General features: G+C 44.9%; 2 protein-coding genes across 5 annotated transcripts; both read left to right on the plus strand.

The window, feature by feature from the left end:
- Nucleotides 1-1,170: 1,170 nt before the first annotated feature.
- On the plus strand, nt 1,171-15,720 carry LOC127295145 (uncharacterized). 4 transcript variants are annotated; one of them, XM_071819010.1, is made up of 10 exons: nt 1,171-1,616; nt 10,194-10,303; nt 10,615-10,683; nt 11,169-11,250; nt 14,605-14,638; nt 14,735-14,789; nt 14,879-14,999; nt 15,079-15,126; nt 15,210-15,304; nt 15,384-15,720. In XM_071819010.1, the coding sequence occupies exons 1-10, from the start codon at nt 1,484-1,486 to the stop codon at nt 15,480-15,482; spliced, it is 846 nt and encodes a 281-aa protein (XP_071675111.1). In that variant the 5' UTR covers nt 1,171-1,483; the 3' UTR covers nt 15,483-15,720. The 4 variants fall into 4 exon arrangements, with proteins under 4 accessions (XP_071675111.1, XP_071675113.1, XP_071675112.1 ...); XM_071819012.1 differs by having other exon boundaries at nt 11,238-11,250; XM_071819011.1 differs by having other exon boundaries at nt 10,621-10,683.
- On the plus strand, nt 12,742-14,403 carry LOC139830780 (uncharacterized). The gene is made up of 2 exons (XM_071819610.1): nt 12,742-13,156; nt 13,240-14,403. The coding sequence occupies exons 1-2, from the start codon at nt 12,851-12,853 to the stop codon at nt 14,401-14,403; spliced, it is 1,470 nt and encodes a 489-aa protein (XP_071675711.1). The 5' UTR covers nt 12,742-12,850.
- Nucleotides 15,721-15,932: the final 212 nt, after the last annotated feature.

The raw sequence follows: 15,932 nt of genomic DNA on the forward strand, positions 1-15,932 counted from the left end.
CCTCCTCGGTAAATGATTGTATAATCTTTCTTACTGAAGATGGAGTCTGGCAAAAAATCCTTAGGAGAAAAGTACGAGGTTAGCTCAAGTGCGATGTCCCAAGTATTTTGAAAACCTAGTGATTCACGTTTTGGCTGGACTTATGGCAACAAAGAAAATTTTCTTCCCATATGATTTTTTCTCTATTAAGGATGGATCTGAGATAACATTCTGGGAGGATAAATGGATAAGCAATACCACTCTCTGGGAACAATATCCGGCTTTATACAATATTGTACGTCACAAAAATGACACTTTAGCTTCGGTGATTGAATCTTCACTACCGAATGTGATGTTCAGACAAACACTTTTTGGACCCCGACTTGCATCTTGGCATGCCTTGCATGCTTCAGCGTCTCGCTTCTGTCCAATTGACGTATGGGTTCGATGAGTTCCATTGAAATCTTACAGATAATAGAAAATTCACTGTCGACTCCATATATAAAGTTTTGATTCAACCTATTGCGCTAGTAGTTAATAATACGATGATCTGGAAAATAAAGATACCATTGAAGACTAAGGTCTAAACGTAATTAGTAAGGAAGTAAGACCTGTATTTTTGTCATCACGATGAAACAATAAAACATTTATTCTTCTATTGTCAGCTCGCTAAATCTATATGGTAATTAGCTAAATGTGGTGGATCGTAGTTTAAATTACTTATTAGGATCATCTACTGGTGCAATGCTTTGCTCTGTTCATGGTCGTCTCTTTACCATATAGAGGATCGCGACCTTTTTCCGAAAGTATCTACATGGTTGGAAGATACGGCGAATTTTTTATTACCTAATATAGGTGGCAGCATAATTTGAGGATTGCCCCGCCATTTAGGCTTCGATGCTAACTTGTTGTCTACATGCTTTGATCCTTTTATGTTTTTTCTGTAACTATACGGATGGTTCACTTCGACTATGTGCATCTTAGTTATGTAAATACCGGATGTAAACTTACACAATCTAAGTACTCCGTAATAAAATCGCAACAGTCGCTGCCTTCCTGGATGCCTTGTTAGAAAAGAGCCGCTGGAATTGCTGTAAAGAGGGTCCAGTTTAGTTAATTGTCCACTGAGTAGTCACTCCATTGTTTTCATAACATTGAAATTTTGTGAGGTATTATAATCGTTGCGCTGCACTCGTTAGCTGGCGACAAGGCACAAGGCGACATGCTTCTCCCCCGGAACGGCGTCACCCAGCCAGCTACACGACGCCCGCCGCAGCGCCTCTGCCGCTGCCTCCCGCCTGCGCCCGTCGCCCCGCTCTGATTCCTCTTCCACATTTCTCTTTCCTCGTTTACCATTTCCGTTTGTGCACACAATTCTCCATTTCCATCCCCCTCTCACATCGACAGCGCCGCCGCTGCTGCAAGAAAGAAGCAACCGCAGCTAGTCAGCGACACGTCGCAGTCGTATCGCCTTGCGAGATCAAGAAGCGGCTAGCTGGTTAGAATGGACACGGCTCCGGGGGCGGCGAGGGAGACGCAGCACCACCACGGCGGATGCTTGGCAGTCAGGACGTTTATGCCAACCGGGCCGGTGGCGCGGTGCTCCGGCAGCTCCTCTCAGGCGGCTGGATCTTCTGGTGAGATTCGTTTCCTTCCTCAACTTATTTCTTCCTTTTGCTTCTTTGAAATGTTTGTTGTGCCTGCGTCTGCGTGTAATATTAGCGGTTCTTTTCTGCGCTGTAGGAAACGTATTTGCCATTGAATCGCTGATGACCTTACTCTCACTCTGTTTTGCACTTACCTGGTGGTGTAACCCTGCATCCATCCATCATTGTCTTCTATGATTTCTTCCCTGTTTAGCATTTTCAACGTCTTAATTTAATTTGCTGTGTGTTTATGTTTTTTTCATTCATTACGATCTGCAAGTAAATCGCGTGGCCTCAGTCCTTTATGTTCGTTACTCACAATAAAAGTCAGCATTGTACTAGGTCCATAGTGAAATCGTATTAAAAGCTCGATTTTGTACAACTACTAGCCTAGTACTGCCAGTACTTGCTTGCGCTTTTCACCATATAATTTTGGGACAATGTCGAGGGATTAATCATGGTTCTTGTCCTCGTTCATTCTTGGTGTACTGAGCTTCCAATGTTATGTTCTGTCACCGCATCGTGGACTCCTGTTAAGAAATTATTCCAGTATTTTTTCCCAGTCATCCATTGTTCTTGTTATCAAGGCTATTGTAGTATTTCTTTTCCAGTATCAGTAGGGGCCTTATCTACTGTTTTTGCTGTCAAAAAATGGTTATTGTAGTTTTTTTTTAGTCTTCTTGTTAACTTCGTCATGCCGTCAACAGTTTGTTGACCAATTATAGAAAGGATTCATCGTTCTTCACTTCTATATTTAGGTGAAGGATTCGATTTCTTTAAATGCACTCCGGCTGTTGAGATGGTTGGAAAGGGCATGCTAACAGTTGTTTCTGCCTTCTGGAAGCTTAGTTTCAATCAGGTTCACATGTACCTTAACCGGCAGTGGGTAGCTAATTTGGTAGGAAATCTAAACCTTGATTACTCCACTTGACAGTTTAGCAATCCATCAGAGTATTTGGTGAGAATCTATAGGGGATGTAGGGGTGCATCTCTGATTAAGAGCATCTTCCATCATCAGCCCCAAACAGGGACCCCGAATCACTACTAGTAGTGGCATCTAATTTCCGTCGCTCAGAGGAGGAGGAGGCCGCCTTGGAGCTGCCGGACTGGCCGGCTAAAACACCGCCGGACTGTCCGACCGTACACCGTATAAAACGAATGGGCCATACGGATTTTATACAGGGCTTTGTATACCCGTTTAAATTTTTTTTAAACTATCATCTTATCAGTTATGAAGAGGTGTCGAGCAATCTCAGCCGTCTTTGTGTTTAGGTTTGTCTGAGTTTAAGAGGAGGAGGTTGTACCGGAGCAAACACCTTAAAAAATTGAACCTACAAATGAAAAGATACAAATTACTAAAGCACTGAATCACCGCAAATACTCCACAAGATGATCTCGAAGTAGTTCATGTGACCGCCTGTTTTCAGTATTTTGATGCATCTGAACAAGTTCTGTAACACAAGTGGATTACAGTCCACCTCTTCGTTTAGTTCATTATCAATGATCATGTTGAAGCAAGTTCTGTAACACAATCAGAACCTACAAAACGGTGTCGGTACTCATCCCTGAACACCTCTACATCCTCCTGATTTCAGTCCACCTCTTCGTTTCATTCATTATCAATGTATCATGTTGAGCTGTCATGATTTCCCATAGAATCTCATTGTCCCACATTTTGCTGGACTCCTGACCATTGCAAAGCTAGCTTGTAGGCCATCGAATGTTCTCTGGACATTTTTTTTTCGAAGCATGCAGGAGAGCTGCATGTGTATATTAAGAAGGAAAAGCCATCAAGATGGCAAAGTACATGAAAATTACAGAAGAATTAAACGACCTCGACCAAGACAACCTAACCCAAAAAAACAGACAAACAAAAGCAAAAGGAACTGCACACAAAAAAAGTACAGTACAACACAGATGACCGATCTCCACCATGAGCTGTTTCTGTGGGCTAGAAAATTGCAACTGAAACAACTGAACTACCGTTGCCTGGATGGGTTTGTAGTGGTTGCTAAAAAACCATGAAAACGACCTGTAGCATGCCGCAACAGAGCCAAGACGAGACGGCCGTGGCTTGTGGAATCCATTGTAGTGTACGACTTGTTTTGCCTGAAAGAACTACAGAGTAAAACGACCCTTGCTAGCTGTTGCCCATAACCTAGCTTCTGATTGGATTTGATCCAAGATCTGAGCCAAAGGTCTGCAATCATTTTCGAAAACCCGACTGTTTCTTTCCCACCATATTGACCAGGATACAAGCATGACTATGGTGTTGAATTTCTTCTTGTCGGTATTCTGAAGGTTGGCTGACGCATGTTGCCACCAAGATCTGAGACTTAGATTGGTGATCGGTACAGCCTGGGTGAATCCAGACCATCTTAGGATCGAATTCCAAATGATATTGATCACAGCACATCCAACGAAAAGGTGTTGTGGATCTTCTTCGGAAGTGTTGCAGAAAACACATTTATCATTGTGAGGGAGTCCTCTTTTTGCCAATCTATTTGCTGTCCAAACTCTCTCTCTGATGAAAAGCCACGCCACGATTTTGCAGCGAAGTGGCGCCCACGACCTCCAGATTTTTTTGGCTAGGCCGCACTGAGTTGCGGAAGCATAGTGTGCCAGGTAAACTGATTTGGATGTGAAAGATCCTTTTGCGTCCCATGTCCAGGTCCACTCATCTTCCGAGTTTTGGTTTAGTTGAACCTCGGCTAGTCCTTCCCAAATGGCAACTACCTGAAGAAAGCTCTGAATATTGATAGGTTTCTTAATGTCATCAATCCATACTCCGTTAGCAACCACTTCTGCAACTGTCCTTCTCGCCTTGGTTAGGGGGTTTATTGAATGATATATATCTGGCGCAATGTCCTCAATGGTTTTGCCATTTATCCAATTATCCGTCCAGAAAAAGCACCTTTTGCCATTTCCTACGACCACGCGTGTAGCAGCGTTAAAGAGATGTCTGTCCTGTTCTTCCATTGGAGTGGCCAGAGAGCACCAGGGTTTCAAATCTCCAACACGCATGTTCCACGCCCATCGCACCCGCATGGCCGTACTCATGTGTTCAAGGTTCAAAATGCCCAGACCACCATTGGATTTTGGGTGGCTAACAGCCTTCCAGTTAACAAGACAATGTCCACCTTTAACAGTGTCTGTGCCCTTCCATAGGAAGGCTCTTCGGATTTTGTCAATTGCCTTCAGGACCCACGGGGGCGGTGTCGTTGCCTAATCGACGGTACCTCGGAGGAGGGATCCTCACGAGGGGGAGAAGAAGTAGGGGCCATAGGGCGGAGTGCACACGGGACGGTGGTACGCGAGTTACCCAGCTTCGGAACACCTGCACGATGACAGGGCCTACTGCTGCTTGTCTGGAATTATCTGGGTGCTTTCGCGTTGTTACAATGAGTTGTGGTTGTGCCTCTAGGGCTCCCGGGATCCGGCTTATAAAGGCGCACGGATCTAGGGTTTACATGGAGAGTCCTAGCCGGATTACAGATAGCCTAGCTACGGTACAATATCTTGCCGTGCACGTCACGGATCCGCCTTCCATACACGTCGTCCTGGATCCGGGTCCCTCATGGGCCTCCATGGATCCGGGTTACTCCTACGTCGGTACGGATCCGGCCATCGATCCTGGGCCGGACTTCTTCCTTCATGATCAACAGCAACTGGGCCGCCCGATGGGCCACATGCCTCATCACCGTCTGTGGGCCACCCGGGCTTGCCGGATCTAGGCACTGTCGATGGTACACCCATGAAGTATACCCACAACAGGCGGATCCAAAGACATCAAGTGAAAGATGACCATGGCGCTCAACACGGATTGCACTAAAATTAATCTCCCACTTTGAGTGAGCATGTGTGTTCTCCACATAGCCAATCTGCTTCTGATCTTATCTAGAAGGGCTTGAAAATCTTCTTTTCTTGCTTTTCTGAAATGTAGAGGAAGCCCAAGGTATGTTATGGGCATCTTAGTGATTTGACAATTGAGGACCTTGCTGATTACTTTGATCACTCCCTTGTCACAGTATATCGGTGATATCAAGCTTTTGCCAAGATTGCATTTCAAGCCTGATGCTTCACCAAAAATATCCAACAAGGATTTTACAGCAGCTGCATCCAGGACCGAGGCTTTGAGGAACATGATCACGTCGTCGGCGTAAACTGAAAGCCTTTGTGGGACTTCTTGTCCTCTCGGGAAGGGAGTAATCACTCTGTTTTCTTTGGCCTTGGTGAATAGAAGAGTGAGAGCCTCCATTACCAAAATAAATAGCATAGGCGATAAAGCGTCTCCCTGTCTTAAACCCCTTGCGTGCCAGATTTTGGTGCCTGGGATTCCGTTGAGCAAGATGCTTGTGGATGCAGATGACAAAAGCATGACCATCCAGTTGATCCATCGACGACCGAAACCCTTATGCTGCAAGATTTCTAGAAGAAACTGCCATGCGACTGTGTCGAAGGCCTTAGCTATGTCTAGCTTTAGGATCATGCTATTCACCTTTCTCCTCCTTAGGAATTTAATTGATTCCTTTACTAGTTTGAAATTGTCATGGATGGACCTTCCTTTCATGAAAGCGCCTTGATTCTTTCCAACTAGGTCGGGCAGTACCTTGCTCAAGCGATTGGCTAAAACCTTTGAAAGAATTTTAGCCACGCTGTGAATAAGGCGTATCGGTCTGAAATCTCCAGGCTCTCTGGCCCCCTGTTTTTTAGGAAAGAGAACTGTATATGCACCATTTATTTGTTCCAGGAAACGACCATCAGCGGCGTAGAAACAATTAAAAACCTCTAACAGGTCCTTCTTAATGATCTGCCAGCTCTTTTGGTAAAAGGATATGATGAAACCGTCAGGCCCCGGCACTTTTTCATTGGGCATCTCCTTAATGGCATTCCAGATTTCCTCTTCTGTGAACTGCGACTCTAAAGCTTTCAGATCCACTTTATTCATGCTAAGAAAATCCAAGTTAAGGTTGGAGGTTCTAGTGGCAGGCACACCGAACCTATTCTTGTAATGTTCAAAGAGGATGGAAGCAATATCTTCGTGGTTGCTGGCAATATGTTGACCATCTTGCAAGCTGCCAATGAAATTTTTTCTACGCCTATGGTTAGCTTGATTGTGGAAATAACTTGTGTTGGCATCTCGCTCGCTGAGCCAGTGAATTCTAGACCTCTGCCGGGCCATAGTTCTTTCGGTTGTGCATAGGCCCAACAATTTTTTCTTTAGCTCACGGCGAAACCACCTTTCCTGGAAAGATAGAGATCTGACGTCTTCTGCTTGATCAAGTAACCCAATGATAGTATTCGCCCACACAATTTGTTCTTTGATGTTTCCAAAGCTTTTTGCGCTCCAACTTTGTAGTGCTCTAGCTGTCTTCTTGAGTTTGTTATTAAACACAAGGATGGGATTCCTGATGTCAGTCTCACAGTTCTCACTCCAAGCATGCTCCACGAGCTCCAGGAAACCCTCACGGTTGATCCAATGCGATTCAAATCTAAATCTTTTGCATTTGATGTTATCTGATAGGGTGGACAAAAGGAGTTGACAGTGATCTGAAATTGCAGAAGATATGCCCTGAAGAAAGCATCCCGGGAAGGAGGAGTGCCACTCTACCGACCCTAGTACTCTGGACATATTTTCTTCCCCATTTCGAAAAAAATTCTTTTCTCACACCTTCTTGCATCAGTCCGAAATGACTTCCCTTGTTATCTACTAGATTCATAATGGTCCTCACAAAAGTAGCCCAGTAATGGCAGATGACATCAACAAGATAGTATCCCATGTTAGAGCATCTCCAGCCGCGTCCCCCAAACGGTGCCGGATCGAGCGTTTGGGGGACGCGTTTCCTTCGTGCCGCGTTTGGGGGACGTCGCTCCCCAGCCGCGTCCCCCAAACGCGTCCCTAAACTTTTTTTTGATACAGTATTCGAAAACACAACCATTCTATTAAACATAACATACAAGTAAATATGTTTGCTAAATTGTTTTCAAATTAAAATACAACAAACAATAAAATAACTAAACAAATATAATAAGTGGGGCTAGATCAAGGTGCCGCGGCATTTGCTGATAATCCTTTGACCCTCCGCATATGCTCAAGGAGATCATTTTGAAGTTGCTAGTGAACATTGCTGTCACGGATCTGTGCGTGTATGGCGAGGAAATCAGCAAAATATGCAGGCACGTCATGATCAACCTCCGCAAGAGTGCCCTGATACTCATAGGGACCAACATGTCTCCTGACCTGATTCTTGCGGTCATCCTCGATGATCATGTTGTGCATGATCACACAGGCCTGCATCACCTCCCACATTTGGTCGTGAGACCAGCTTAGAGCAGGGTACCGAACAATAGCAAATTGAGCTTGAAGCGCACCAAATGCCCGCTCAACATCCTTCCTGCAAACCCCCTGTCGCGAAGCAAAGTGGCAATTCTTCTGACTTGATGGAGCCAGGATTGTTTTGACAAAAGTCGCCCATTTTGGATATATACCATCGGATAGATAATAGCGTATATTGGTGGCCATTGATCTCATAGTTGCATGGTGTAGCATGACCTTCCACTAGTTTGCTAAACACCGGCGACCGCTGCAACACGTTGATGTCATTGTGTGATCCCGCCATGCCAAAAAAAGAATGCCAAATCCACATGTCATAATCTGCCACAGCTTCAAGCACCACACTGCAATATCCATGATGCCCTTTGTATATACCTTGCTAAGCAAGCGGGCAGTTCTTTCATGACCAGTGCATGCAATCGATGCTTCTACCAGGGAATCCTCTCGCAATATTTTGTGCCATGATCCTTGCGTCTCTTCTTCAGTTCTCAAGTAGTATTTGACAAACTTCCCACCACAGCTCAGCAAAACTTGTACATGCACTCAATGGCAGTAGACTCACTCATGCGAAGGTAGTCGTCCTATGTATCGGCGGGAGGTGCTCCGTATGCAAGCATCCTCATGGCGGCGGTGCACTTCTGAATCGACGAGAACCCAGCAATGCCAACAGCGTCGTGCTTCAGCTTGCAGTAGGGGTCGAACTCTCGAACGCCGTGGAGAATATTCATGAACAAACCCTTGCTCATAATATACCAGCGCCGAAAATTGTCAGCTTGTGTTGCTTCATATGCAAAGTAATCGTTGTGCGGGGCTTCGACTTCTTTTTTCTCGGCTTTGAACCTCCGTGGCGCGGCCTCTTCCGCTTCTCCGCCTCGGCGTCAAGCATGTTCTGGAGGGACGCGATGATCGACAAATGCTCCCGAATGTCGTCGTCGAAGGCTTGCTCTTCCTTCAACGGTCGGACAATCATCTCGTCGTCGATATCCATTTCTGAAGCAAAACAAATGGTTAAAATTCATCCGCGGCAGAGGAGGCAACGAACAACGACCTATCGCACCTACCAGACAAGGCGACAAGGCGTCGAACACCTTCTGTGCGCGGAGGTGGGGCGGATTTGCTGCCGCGTTCTGGGACGCGTTGGCGAAGCGGCGGCAGCGAAAAGGACGGCGAGGGAGCCAGCTGCCACGACGGTGCCCGACTCAGAAGAGATTTGCCGTCGAGACAGCTGGCAGATCGAGCGGCGGCGGGAGGGTGGGAGGCGCGGGAGGGGAGGAGCGACGAGAAATAAAAAGGCAGGAACCAACCGTTCTGGATGTGGTCGCCGACAGGTGGGAGCCCACCTCGCTTCTCGCTGTGTCCGGCGTGCCCGGAGTGTCCCCCGTGGACCGGGGATGGGCTCGGGGCGCTGGACGGAAGGAGCCTTTGGGCCGCGCGGCTGGGAACGAAAAAATGTCCGGTGCCCCCCAAAAAACCTTTGGGGGATGCGGCTTGAGATGCTCTTATACTTGTTACCATTCAGCTGGAACTCCACCTCCGGTGTTGTCCAGTGAGCCTTTGAAAGAGTGGTGATCGTTGGAGCACATATATGTCATTAAGAGAACCTGGTAGGCCTGGGGACCTACCGGATAGGGGTTCTGGGTTTGGTACGTTATGCAGTCCGCACATGTTGATCTGATGTGCTCTACTTGTAAATCATTGCACGGGTAGGGGTTCTGGGAGAGAGCCCCCTTGTGCTGGTTCTGAGCTAAAACTTTGCTGCCCGAGCAGGGGCCTCTCTGGACCTGATTTGTTTTTACCATAGCCCCCTAAAACTGTTTGTGGGCTATGTTTAGAGCCCCTACTGCAGAGTCGCGTGCATCATTCCTGGAGGCTGACCACATGGAGAGAAACGCACAGGCAATTCAGGTAGACGATGAGAAGAAGCCGCTCACGTATGCACCAGACCAGAAAGCTAGCTTATATGTGCGTGTCTTGCCGACCGAAGAGGGAGAAAAGTGTGCTGATTTTCTGGGAGGATCAGCACAAATGAGTCAGTCACAATGATCTACCAGTTGATACTCTTAAATTGGTTCAGCTCTCACTTATTTTTTTGCGTGCTCCAGCATTCACATGACACATGGCAATTACAAGTATATTTCTGTCAGTGGTCCAGTATCCTTTATAATGAAAACTTCTTTCTTTTGATTTGCCTGATGCTCACTGTTTATTAATGGAATGTGTGTTTCCCTGTGCAGATGAGGCGTCATGTGGATCACCAAGATGGATAGGCAAAAGTCTCTCTTGTGTATGCATCAAGCGAAAAGGGGTATACGAGAGAATATGTATGAACCTTACTCCGGTGCAGGTTCGTTATATCAGAACTTTGCAAAGATTTGGCAACACATTTGTGCTTTCCGGGTAAAGAAAACAACTAGTCATCGAATTTACCAGTCAAAAGCTTTTTCTGCAAGTAGAGCAATGGGTTTTTCGTGTTCCAGTCTGTGATTTTCAGTGCACAATCAGATTCTGCAGGACAGAAATGGCAATTTAAGTGGCCAAGTTTTAGTTCTCTTTAGATTTTCTCTTCGCATGTGTTGAGTTGAATGTCCTAGTTCCAAGTACTATTTATTTGTATAAGACACAAATAGGCCAACTGTTTTTGCGGGTTATTTGTAGGAACAGCGGCTTCAGAGGTTGAGGCACCGTATGAAGGTTTATTTTGATCCGTCAAGGCAAGATCATCAGGTAGCAATACCTACTACTCAACTTAGAATTCTTGACTAATTTTCTCCACCCATCTAAGCCAGCTTTTCTTGGCTGTGCATTAATCGATGAATCCTCCTTTTTTTTAAAATAAACACACATGGCTTAATTATCTTACTTCATGTAAACTCTTTTTTTACAGTACTGTAGACTATCTACTTGTGAAGAATACATATAGATGGGTTTAGGAACAATTTCCATTTAAATATTCGCTAATAACCCCGAATTTTAAGCACACATATTTGTTTTGTTCTTGTGATGGAATGCTACTTCTGATATCAAACTTTTTCTGGAATGCACCGAAAGCTTGCATATATGTTTGTGCATAACATTTCATAATTTCCCAATTATTTAAGTTCATGACATGACAGCATAAATTTTTCACTTGGAAACATTCGCTGTAGGGTACTTAAACTTGTTTCATTTGCCATAAGCTATATTCAGACATATATCATGTATGATGATAGGAAGCCTTGAAAGCTCTTTGGTATGCTACATATCCTGATCAACAACTACAAGGTTTGATTTCTGAACAGTGGAAGGACATGGGCTGGCAAGCATTGGCGGAGCCAACACCGGGTCGAGCCTGGGCAACCGACCCGGCTCAACTTTTGGGGAAAAAAAATCCCCATCGCATCCTCGCTCCCGACGCCCCGCCCCCGACCTAATTCCCCAACCCGCTCGCTCCCGCACGGCCGCACGCGCCGCCAGGCCTCGCTCGCTCCCGCCGCCCTCGCTGGCTCCCGCCGCCCTCGCGCCTCGCTGGCTCCCGCCGCCTCGCTCGCTCCCGCTACGCGCCGCCTCGTTCCTGCTCGCCCCGTTCCGCCGCCCGTCCGGCCGTTCGACCGCTCGCCCCGCCTCTCCGGCTCTCCACGGCGCAGCACCGCCGCCCGTCCTCTGCTCGCCTGCTCCCGACCGCCGCCCGTCCTTCGCTTCTCTCCCCGCCACGCACCGTTCCCGACTGGCTGGCGCTGCTGCACTCTCCCTCATCTCTGTCTCGCTTGACCTGCCGGCCGTATTTGATGGACTCCAGCCGACGAGGCTGACCTGGCTGCCTGGATTGAAGAAGAGGAGGCCGCCGAATCGGCCGAGGCAGCGGAAGAAGAAGCACGCAAGAGGGCACGCACAGAGGTTGAACTTTCCCCATTTGTCTTGAATTTTGATACATATTTGTCTAGTTTGTTTCCTCATAGTTTGTTTTATTTTCATTGTTGTAGGCAAATGTTCCGGAAATATTTGATCTAGCAAATGTGGTTCCCGATCCCGAATTCGGAGACCAATTGAATCATCTGGTACCGCTGAAATTAGAGATAAAATGCGATGGGCATATTTGTCGAGAGGTCGTAATCGTTTAGTTGGTCATAGTTATCCCAAAAATCCGGATAAGCGATCATTTCTAGAAGCATGGTATAGCAAGTATGATTGGTTAGAGTTTAGTGTGGAGAAGAATGCTGCATTTTGTTTTTATTGTTTTCTTTTCAAATCTTCAAACAATGGTAACCACTTTGGATCGGATGTTTTCACAAAGTCGGGGTTTACAAATTGGAAGAAAGCATCGGAAAATTTCAGGGGTCATGTAGGTGGACCAACGAGCTTTCACAACAATGCAAGAAATAGTTGTGAAGATTTCGAAATAAAAAGCAAAGTGTTGCATATGCTCTTGTTTGTCATGAAGAAAAATCGCATATTGAATATGAGATTCGTTTGAGGGCTGTTGTGGGTGTTGTCGTATTTCTACTTGACCAAGGTCTAGCTTTTCGTGGGCATGACGAGTCTAGCACTTCCTTGAACAAGGGGAATTTCCGTGAGATGTTGGATTGGTATGGTGCAAGATGCAAGGATGTAGCTGATGTGATCAATGAGAATGCTCCCGGCAATTGTCAATTAACATCTCCTGATATCCAAAAAGATATAGTGCAAGCATGTGCGTAAGAGATTACACATGTCATTATGAGTGAGCTCGGAAATGCTTGTTTCTCTCTACTTGTTGACGAGTCTCGTGATGTATCAGTTAAAGAGCAAATGGCTGTGATGGTGAGGTTAGTCATACTCTCACAATTCTTTCTCATACTCCCACAACTCAATTATCATACTCTCACAATTCTCATATGTTATTGCTTGTAGGTTTGTGAACAAAAAAGGAGAGATCATGGAAAGATTGCTTGGTGTTGAGCATGTCCTTGATACTACATCGGCTTCTTTGAAAAGATATCTTGATGCTATGTTTGTGAAACATAATTTGTCCATGTCTAGCTTAAGAGGTCAAGGATATGATGGTGCCTCTAATATGCGTGGGGAGCTACATGGTTTAAAAACATTGGTATTGGCCGACAACCCTTATGCTTTTTATGTGCATTGTTTTGCCCACCAACTACAATTGGTGGTTGTGGCGGTTGTGAAAGGGGTTCTTCCGGTTGGTCAGTTCTTTGGTTACTTAAACAAGATTGTTAGTATGGTGAGTGCCTCTTGTAGGAAATCTTTACTTCCAAATCTATTTCTATGTATCAATTCTAATTTCTACATGCACCATTTTTGTAGGTGAGTGCCTCTTGTAGGAAAAAGGATGCATTGTTGCAATTGCAGCATGACCGTTTGGTAGCACAGCTAGAGAGTGGGGAGATCTCATCGGGAAGAGGCCAAAATCAAGAGACAAGTTTAACAAGACCAGGTGATACTCGTTGGGGATCACACCATAAAACTCTAGTTCGGATTCAAGTAATGTGGGATGATGTGGTTAAAGCACTATGCAGTGTTTCTCATGATGGGACAGATGCCGAGGAGAAAGGTGTGGCTTCAGGTTATATCATATACATGGAAACCTTTGAATTTGTTATTATCTTGCATTTGATGATTCGATTGCTTGGTATAACAAATGGTTTGTCAAATGCATTGCAAGCCAAGGATCAGAACATAGTGAGTGCTATGAATATGATTGTCTCAGTGAAAAGTGCATTGCAAAAATTGAGAGATGATGGATGGGAGCCTCTATTGCTTGCTGTTACTAACTTTTGTGGTGCACGCAACATTATGGTACCGAATATGGATGATAACATTGCAGCTAGGGGTTACCCAAGGAGCTCACGCAAGATGGTTACTTGCTTGCATCATTACAAGGTACAAATCTTTATTGAGGTGCTTGACAAAAACATAGTTGAGATGAATCACAGATTTTCTGAAACTTCTACACGCCTATTATTGTGCACTTCATGCCTTGATCCTAGAGACTCATTCAACAGTTTTGACAATGATATGCTAGTTGAGCTTGCTACCATATACTCTGCTGATTTCTCTTCACATGATTGTTGTCTATTGGTTGATGAACTAAACATATATGTTGATGTCATGAAGAGAACTCCTAAGTTCAGTGCTTGTGATAATTTGAGTGATCTTGCTCTCAAGTTGGTTCAGAAAAGATATCATTTGACATTTCCATTGGTCTACCGCCTTATTACACTAGCTTTGACATTGCCTGTGGCAACAGCATCAGTAGAGAGGGTTTTCTCGGCCATGAAGATTATAAAATCAGGTCTTCGAAACAAGATAGGGGATGATTGGCTCAATGATTTGATGATTTGCTATGTTGAGAAAGAGATATTTGCACAAATTGATGACAAGAAGATTATGCTTCGTTTTCATGCCTACAGTAACCGTAGAGGTCATCTTCCTTGTGGATTTCGACTTCCTAGCATGGATTCAACTTAATGGTATGGTAATATCTCCTCAAAATGTAGCACTTTTGTATATGGTTCTTGTTTTTTAGTCATTTTGTACTTCTACTCGGTGAAATATGATCAATGCATCAGTTTGGACCATTTTTTGTTGATTACATGTGATTTTTTGCTCCAAAAAAATTTAGTGCTTATTTGTTCGACCCGGCTCAATTCAAATCCTGGCTCCGCCACTGCTGGCAAGGAAGGGACCCATCGACTGACTTCAGGTATGCAGCGCTAGTTCATGCTAAAACTTGCCAGAGTAACTCCAATAACACTTAGCTATGCTACGAAATTAAGAAGCATTGCACCACGTGTTACAGAGGCGCGGGATTCATATCTCTTGAGAATCTTCTATTCTTTGCAAAGACCTTCTCTGTAAGCAATATATATCACAATTTCTTTTTTGTCACCCAAAGCTGCTCTTGTGATCAATAGTGACCATCCTCCACTCATTATGTCCGCAGGCATCATTTCAGAGGCTACTAACAAAACAATGCGGCAATCGAGCCGCTTGGGAGTACCCGTTTGCAGTTGCTGGTGTGAATATAACATTCATGATCATGCAGATGCTGGATCTCCAGTCTAGTAAACACAGACTGAAACTTGCAAAATTATTCAATTTGTAAACTGCAATATTTACTAATTTATGACAAATGGTTTGCAGCTAAACCGAGAACGTTTGTCCGAGCTGTTTTTGTCCAAATGCTCTCAGGTAAGACCAGTGCAGTAAATATACTTCCATCTCAAATGAATCATCTGTTGCCAACAAATTCTCCTTGCTCATTTTTGTCCCAGAGGATGAATGGGCATTTGATCTGCTCTACTGTGTTGCATTCCTTGTGATGGACAAGCAGTGGCTAGAGAAGAACGCTACTTACATGGACTTCAATGTACGTGTCATCCTTATATCCACAAATGGTCGCCAGGTTGCATGTTTGATGGAAATAATTACTCTAGTGTAATTATCAGGAGATACTGAAGTCGACACGAGCGCAGCTGGAGAGAGAGCTTCTCCTGGACGATGTTATGCGGATTGAAGATATGCCATCATATGGATTGCTTTGCTAGGGGCCACATAGCTGTTGGAAATTATGATTGAGCTTCATGGTACGCGCGCATAGAACAGCCCTTTGATTTGTGGGATGAAAGTTTTCAATACATGTAGAGCGAGGTCTTGCTGCTGTATACTGGATTTGGTTCCTACGGTGAACAAGTAAACAACTCATTTTCTCACCAAAATGTATTGCTATCCACCCGGGTTCCCTGGCCTCTGCATTGATGGATACACAGTGTCAGGCCTTGTTTACTTCTAAGGTATTTGTGGGGATGGGAGTGGATTATTTCGTATCCCGAAAAATCCCCACTAGTCCGTTTACTTCTCTGGTTTTGAACCAAATAATCCCGAGATATTCCCTCCCATCCCCATATTTTTTTGCCTAAATCAAAAATACTCCATCATACTAGTGTATTTTTTGAAAAGGGTATTTGAGGGGATTGGGTGAACACCAAATCCCCTCC

The sequence above is a fragment of the Lolium perenne genome, chromosome 4 (assembly GCF_019359855.2).
Source record: "Lolium perenne isolate Kyuss_39 chromosome 4, Kyuss_2.0, whole genome shotgun sequence".
Classification (NCBI taxonomy): Eukaryota; Viridiplantae; Streptophyta; class Magnoliopsida; order Poales; family Poaceae; genus Lolium; species Lolium perenne.

Bases quoted from the DNA above. Each gene is read 5' to 3' on its own strand.
- LOC127295145 (XM_071819010.1), top strand. From the start codon at position 1,484: ATGGACACGGCTCCGGGGGCGGCGAGGGAGACGCAGCACCACCACGGC. The intron at 10,684-11,168 runs GTAGCAATACCT...GTATGATGATAG, and splicing joins CGTCAAGGCAAGATCATCAG to GAAGCCTTGAAAGCTCTTTG. The intron at 11,251-14,604 runs GCTGGCAAGCAT...GGCTCCGCCACT, and splicing joins TGAACAGTGGAAGGACATGG to GCTGGCAAGGAAGGGACCCA.
- LOC139830780 (XM_071819610.1), top strand. From the start codon at position 12,851: ATGGAAAGATTGCTTGGTGTTGAGCATGTCCTTGATACTACATCGGCT. The intron at 13,157-13,239 runs GTGAGTGCCTCT...CCATTTTTGTAG, and splicing joins TAAACAAGATTGTTAGTATG to GTGAGTGCCTCTTGTAGGAA.